Here is a 7,319-nt window from a genome sequence, read left to right on the forward strand (position 1 = left end):
GTTAGGATCTTAGGCTTTCCTGTGGTATTCTTACAAACTTTAGTTCTTTGAATCGAATATGAAATTAATCTTTGGTTGCGACTTAGTTACACTTAAAACTCCTCATCCTTTTACAAAAATGTATTATGTGTGGATTGAAATCAGATCATCTCTCACAAATATTTGACATATATTTCCATGTATAATCATGTATAGGATTATTTTAACTATTATACAAGAATTAAAATATTACTATTAATTTAGTTATTGATGTTAAATTTTTCAATAATTAGTTTTTAGAATTGTTTTTAGAAATATTAAGATTTGATTTTCTTAATGTCTTTCTATCTGATTAACTCATCATGTCATATTTAATAAATAAGATCATGTGATAAAAAAATATAATTTAAATATAATTTCTTAACTATTTTGGTATTATTCTTCGGTTTATCCTTTAATTAAAATTAAAGCTTCATTTCAATACAATTAATTTATCTCTAATGCAAATTTTTATTCTGTATATACAAATTAAAGGGAAAACACTGTTATTATGAAGCTTCTTCCTGGGCCTCCTATTTATAATAATCGCTATGCTCATATGCAAAGGTAAATTAAGCATTGGTTGTCTAAAAATTGACATGTGAAAATTACTCATACTTCTCCATTGAAGGTAATTCAGTTGCTGATGCACTAGGGTTTACTGGTTTGATTTTGTTACTTTCTTTTTGTTATAATTTGTTGTTAGCTAACTCTTGAAATGTTTCTTATCCTCGAAGAATTTCTTAGTAGTTCTAATTGTTACTCTCCATTTAATAAAAAAAAGGAAAAATCCAATTCGCATTAAAAATCAACACTAACAAACTGTATTTAAATTTTAACCCTTTAAAAACTTTTATAAAAAATTATGCTTATGATATACTAAAGGTATAAATTAAATACTATTAAAGTCCTCATAGTTACACGTTTCATTTTTAAAAATGAATTAAGTAGAAAACTTATTTAATGAATAATTTCATAATTGTCATTCTGAGGTGGATGCTGAAGAGGTCAAATTTACAAGCATTTTAATTCTTATTTATTTTCCAAGATCACTCGAGTAACGTGTGACGCGCATAAGTAGAATGTGCGGTGTGCATGACACTCGTGGAAGATTTGCTCGTAAGGAAATGGTGCACAGTCAAGGGCGGCTGCAAATTCACCCTCTCTATTTATAAAGGAAAGAAAATAAAAATGAAACAAAACAATTCTATTAAAGGAGGAGACTCATATAGTCATAGTCATTAATCACAATATGGTAAGTTTGAATTTATAAGTTTACGCTTTAAGGTTTGTAAATTTAAATCTGGATAAAATTTATTTTGTAATTGAGTTTGTACAAACAATTCTTTCTTTGCTTTTTATTTTAGACCAAGTTTTAAAATAAAATAAAATAGTAATAAAACTCAGTTTGAAATTGTAAAAACAACTTTACTTTTTTAACATGCTTTTAGACTTTTAAATTGAAAATAAATATGGATTAAGTATTTTTTTTTTCTTAACTTTGAGACTTGTTGGTGAGTTTCATTTAAAATCTTGACTTATTTAAACTTTAAATTCATAAAAAAATAAAATTCTATATAAAAATCTATAACTTTAATAATAGATACTCTAATTCGATTTTCACTTTTTGTTCATACTTTTTATGCTTGATTTTTATTAAATAACTATAAATATGAGTATAAATTTTTAAATTTTATTTTCTATTTCATTTTGTCTCTCTTTCTATAAAAGTCAACTGCCTTTTATTTATTTATTTAGCCTTTATCTTCTCTTATTTATCTTTATTTAAAAAAATTAGAATACCTTTCTTTTTCCTAATTTAAATTAAGAAAAAAAAATTAAACATAAAATTTATTTTTGAAAACAAACTTTTTCCTTTTAGTTTTACATTTTTAATTAAACAACAAATTTATCTTTATTTTCTCCCTATTTTATATATTCTTTTCTTGTATATCACAAAAAACGTTGATTAATTATTTTTCTTTAATTAAATGTTTCAAGAATACGCACTAGTGTATTAATATTTTGAAGAAATATTTTGTTGTCCATAAATACCTTATTTATCTCAAAATAAATTATTTTTAGTAAAAAAAATACTTGTTATTTAAAAAAAAGTAATTCTCTTGTATTAAAACCAAGCATTAATAATAAATAACGAAAAGGAAGGCCCAAGGCCCAAGGGTTGAGGAACTGTGCCAAGAAAAGGACGTAAAATACGAGAATAAAGACAAAACACAAAGAGAGAGAAAGTGAAGAAGGCATTGATGGTGGACCTAGTGTTGTTGGTTACTTGGTACTGTGTGTCTGTGTCGAGTGTGTGTATTATTAATGGGTTGGGTGTGTTGTTTTGTTTCATTTCATCAAACAAACAAAGCCTTCAACAATCAAAAGCAAAGAAGTGAAGAGAGAGAGAAAGAGATCATTCTAGAGACAGAGAGAAAAATTAGCTTCAGTAGATATTAGTGGTGGGTTTGGGTTTCAAGAGAGGAGACATGCCTAACTTGAACCCAACACTTCAAGTACTTGCTTCTTCATACCCTTACCAGATCCCAAAGGTACTCTTATAGTACTTCTTCTCTTTCTCTCACTGTTTTTGTTGCTTATTCTGCCTTATCCTGTCTCCCTCTCTTCACTACCCTTTTTTTTTTTTCACTTTCCTTCTTATCATCTTTTTTTCTTTTTTGGTTTATATTTTGGGGGGGTATTTTTCTTTTCATTTGTACTTTTTTATTTATTGATCTTGGGTTTTGGTTTATTTTATTGTGTGTGGAATACAAGTGGTGAAGTTAGAAATTTTGTTGTTTCCCATTTGCATGTGGAGTTTGAGGTCAGCTTTGTGTTTGTTAAGGTCACTCACTTCTCATGACTTCAAGATTTGGAAACTGGCTGTTATTTGTTAAGGTTGTGTATTCTGTTTTTGCTTATTCTCTTCTTCTTCTCAGTCTTTAGCTATGGACATTGTAGATGAAAAAAAAAGGTTTTTTTTTTGTTTTTTTTTAATATTTAAAATCAACTCATGGTTGATCCAGTTCTTGGTTTTGCCGCTTTGGCATGTATGTGTCTTGTTGTTGTTACGAATGATTATATTATATAACTCGTCTACGTTGGAGTTTTCGTGACAAACATGGTAGCTGAGCTTGTTTGTCTATCCCCATTCTCAAAAGGTTTTTGGATGAGATGCTATAATACAGCAAAAAATGCAATTTTTTTGGTTGTGTTTTTATGAAGGGCATTTGTGGGATTTATGATGCTTTTTATATACAGTTTCTTGTTGAATTTCCTATTTATTTATTGTCGGCAATGTTTGTGATTTGTATTATTTCGATAAGATCAAAGACAAGTGAAAGGGATATCTTAGATATTTATGTTTGAGGCTTGATTTGATCAAAGAACTTTTTTTTCTTCTTTATTTTCTAATGAGCCAGACAAAAAATATTGGATTCAAGATCCGTAGGTTTTTGTGATCATTTTGAGGATTAGGGCTACATTGCAAGACAAACACTATACTAAGCGAATAAATTTTGTTTTTCAAGGTAATATTTGTTTTGCCGAATGTCTCAAAATTATCGTTTATTTATATAATGATATGTACAATATAAAATACCCACTACCAATTTTGATATGTCAGCAATGTAACAATATTTTATAGCGGACATGTCATAATTGAACAAATAGTTTGGTAAAAAAATCACTATGAGGACAATGATGCATCTAAAAATCGAAAAAAATTGAAAGGTTTAATATGAACACGGAATGAAAATGTAACGAGTTAAGAGTTCAAACTTAATTAAGGCTAAATATATTACTCTGATGGGAAAGAAGTGGAAGAACCCATCTAATTTATTTTGTAGCCTAAATTGCTTCAAGTTAACTGTTATGTGTTGTAGAAGGCTAGAAGCAGCTTAGTAATTTTCTGATCGTTCAGAATTTGGTATGTATGTTATTTTGATTTCAAGAAATTAACTATAAATTTGGAATGTAGAGTTCTAGGGATTGCCTTAACCAGTGTTCTAGTATCACTGTCCTTTTTCAAATCTATGTTTTGTTCTACATGAGTGTGGCTTTCATGGCTAACTAGTGTTTTGTAAGAACCTCTAAGGGGAAGAAATCATTGTTTTAATTACCTAGCTTTATAACCTTTGTTGTTTGGTTTCTGGTTGGATTTTCCATTGAATACGATGCTCGCTGAACCAGCCATGGCTACTTTTCTGCTGAATACTCGTTAAATCCAAGGGGATAATTTTGGCATATTTGGTTCGAGGGGGATGCTCTGAGTTCTTTTGTAGGGTGTTTTTATGCTGTTCATTTCCTCCCTAACAATTATGAAGAGGAACTGGAAAGCTTCTTTTTATTGTGAAGCTTGTTTTGATTTCTGTGTTATGTAGGATTTCCTTTCCTCCACTTTGTATGATACCCTATTCTATAATATAAAGTTTTGGAAGATTACCTCTATTTTTCCCCAACCTATAGGAATATCTGCTGTGTTGTAGTTCTGTGGTGTGTAAATATGTACCTGTCCTTTCATGTTGTTCCTCTTACATATATGTGATATTTCTTGCCTCACTACACCTTTAGGCCTGTCTAATATGTAACCTTCTCTCAGGTCTTGATCTAATTTTAAGTGATTCTTCTGATGACTATATTGAAGGTTACATGAAGCCATTTCTCTTTTTAAATCTTCCCAACACCGAGTTCAATTCTTCACAAGTTGATTGTAATCACTCAATGGTATGAGACACTGCTGTTTTTGGATTTCTTGCTTGCAGTTTTAGTGACTAACTAGTCGTCCTCTAATTTCAGGCTCATTCTTCTTATCCCTACGGCGATCCAATTTTTGCTTATGGACCACAAGCTATTGTAAGTACTATGTTTAGTACATATTTTTTATGGATGCTCTTAATATTTAGGTGCACTTTATGATGCCTGATTTTGACAATGCAAAAACTTTGTTACATTTATTGTTGGTGATGGGAATTTTTGTTATAATTTGATTTAGTAGTATAATGTTTTAATATGATGTTACTGTTTATATTTAGAGTCATCCCCAAATGATACCCCCGATGCTGGGACTAGCATCCACCAGAGTGGCTTTGCCACTTGATCTTGCAGAAGATGGACCAATTTATGTCAATGCAAAACAATACCATGGTATACTGAGAAGGCGTCAGTCACGAGCAAAACTTGAGGCTCAGAACAAACTTATCAAAAATCGTAAGGTATGCACCATAAGATCAAGTGGCATATTTTCATTTTGACTGAAAGATTTTCATTTTGTATAACCCTTCTAGGGTGAATATGGTTCCTCCCCTGGCAAGGGTATAGTATAATTTTATAACAACCTGTGCTACAGAAAAACTGCATGTTAATTACAGGGTTAGCTTTTTATTTGCAGGTGTTGTATTCTGTTTAAACATCAAAAGATAGTTTTAGAATTCAGAAATGAAACTGCGATATAGTAGAATTAATTACATGATGCATTATTTTATAAAAAAATATATTTCATGTTGTTGAATGTTGAATTGTATAGCAAAGTTTTGCCTGCTTTTTTGAATCTGGTTGGACTAAATGAAATGATGCTACTTTACTTAATTTCCTCGTACTTCAATTGAATGCAGCCATATCTTCACGAGTCTCGGCACCGCCATGCTTTGAATAGGGTTAGGGGATCCGGGGGGCGATTTCTCAGCACCAAACAGCTTGCACAGTCTAATGCAGAATTTGTCACTGGTGCACATTCTGGTTCTGACCCTACCAACAGATATCAAAAGGAACATCTATCAGAGGTGGAAAGTCATTCCTCAAAAGATGGAGATAATTCATCTTTCATCACAACCTGCTCCGACCGGCCATGTTTATCTGGCAACAATGTCAATTTTCGGCAGCAGGAGTGCATGTTTCTGGGGAATTCTGCAAACATGGGTGGATCACCACAGTTCAGTGGGGGACTCACCTTTGGCGGAGCAAAGCAGCGCACATCAGTTGTCCGGTGAGAGAAGAAACTGATCGAAACCGACTTCACCGGTCAGGCAAATCATCCTTGGCTTAGTCACTTTTGTCTGTGTCTTTATGTGTTCGTACTAAATGCTCATTTTGAGAGACTTTTTTCAGTCTGCATTAGCACTATAAGACCTTTCCAATTGCTTTGGCATGTATTTTAAAGTTGCTATTGTACTGGATTTTGAACTGGATTGGAATAGTCTTTTGCATGGAACTTGTATGTTTGTGTTAGTTACTGTTGAATTTCCTTGCTTCAAAATATGTGATTTCTAATAGTGGATTATTTACTCTTTTGGGTTATTATAGTATCCATTGAATCTGGTTGATCACTCTTAGTGGAGTTTTCCTCCTAATCACACTTTTTTTTTTTTTTTTTTCATTTTGTATTGTGGGATAGTTGTAGACATGTGACATTGGTTTGGTTCATGTTTTGGACCAAATATTTTTAACATGTCTAAGATTGTCTGGTGCAAGGGAACAAAGTATTCAGACTATTTGATCGCTTTGTAGAAGTGTCACTTAATGAAAGTTGTCGGGACCATATGCTAAATTCTAGATGGGTTGTGATGATTGCACAGGAAACTTGAAAACTCAGCCAGAGGATACCAAACCTAAAACACTTTCTAGGGGTACTAAATTATTTATTTCCTTGTTACGTTACCTATTGAAACACTGCAAAATTCGCCTGATTTCATTATATGCTATATTTACAATTATAGTGGAAGAGAAAAAAAATTGTTTTAAAATAATTGTTATTTTAGTTTTTTTTAATGTAACAGAAAAATATATAAATGTCCCAAAATAATTTGTTTCATTTATTAATTTTTCACTTATATTTTTATAATATTAATGATGTGTAATAAAATATATAAATAAATGAATTAATTATGATATAACGTTGATTTTGTAAAATTATTTTTTTATAGTTTTTTTTGTCTGTGGAAAGTAACTTAGTATAATAATTATTTTGGACTGGAGAGACTAATATCTATAGTGAACGTATTTGGAAAACTCTGCATGGTTCATCTTTTGATTTTACGTGCTAGTAAGTAGTAACAAATAAAACTGAAGGGAAGTTTCGATAAGGGGTTTTGAACTTCGCTTACGGCATGTGAGTTTCATTTCATAATATAACAATTGGTGTTATTACATTTACAGAGAAGATATTACAGTACACATTTTAAAGACTCAAGATTACAAATGATAATCAGCAATTTCACATGTAATCAAGAATGAATTTATAATAAAATTGGATATTTAGGTTATGTTGGGAAGTAATTTAAGTTTCACATCAATTAAAAGTA

The 7,319-nt window shown here is 30.7% G+C and overlaps 1 protein-coding gene across 2 annotated transcripts; it reads left to right on the forward strand.

Annotated features, from left to right (window-relative positions):
- The first annotated feature begins 2,274 nt into the window (after positions 1-2,274).
- On the forward strand, positions 2,275-6,314 carry NF-YA09 (nuclear transcription factor Y subunit A-9). Of its 2 annotated transcripts, none has more exons than XM_041004806.1 (5): positions 2,275-2,573; positions 4,667-4,746; positions 4,819-4,875; positions 5,055-5,234; positions 5,634-6,290. In XM_041004806.1, the coding sequence occupies exons 2-5, from the start codon at positions 4,672-4,674 to the stop codon at positions 6,006-6,008; spliced, it is 687 nt and encodes a 228-aa protein (XP_040860740.1). In that variant the 5' UTR covers positions 2,275-2,573; positions 4,667-4,671; the 3' UTR covers positions 6,009-6,290. The 2 variants fall into 2 exon arrangements, with proteins under 2 accessions (XP_040860740.1, NP_001349752.1); NM_001362823.1 differs by having other exon boundaries at positions 2,311-2,573; positions 4,622-4,746; positions 5,634-6,314.
- Positions 6,315-7,319: the final 1,005 nt, after the last annotated feature.

The sequence above is a fragment of the Glycine max genome, chromosome 9 (genome assembly GCF_000004515.6).
Source record: "Glycine max cultivar Williams 82 chromosome 9, Glycine_max_v4.0, whole genome shotgun sequence".
NCBI classification, from domain to species: domain Eukaryota; kingdom Viridiplantae; phylum Streptophyta; class Magnoliopsida; order Fabales; family Fabaceae; genus Glycine; species Glycine max.

Bases quoted from the DNA above. Each gene is read 5' to 3' on its own strand.
- NF-YA09 (XM_041004806.1), top strand. From the start codon at position 4,672: ATGAAGCCATTTCTCTTTTTAAATCTTCCCAACACCGAGTTCAATTCT. The intron at 4,876-5,054 runs GTAAGTACTATG...GTTTATATTTAG, and splicing joins CTTATGGACCACAAGCTATT to AGTCATCCCCAAATGATACC. The intron at 5,235-5,633 runs GTATGCACCATA...AATTGAATGCAG, and splicing joins AACTTATCAAAAATCGTAAG to CCATATCTTCACGAGTCTCG.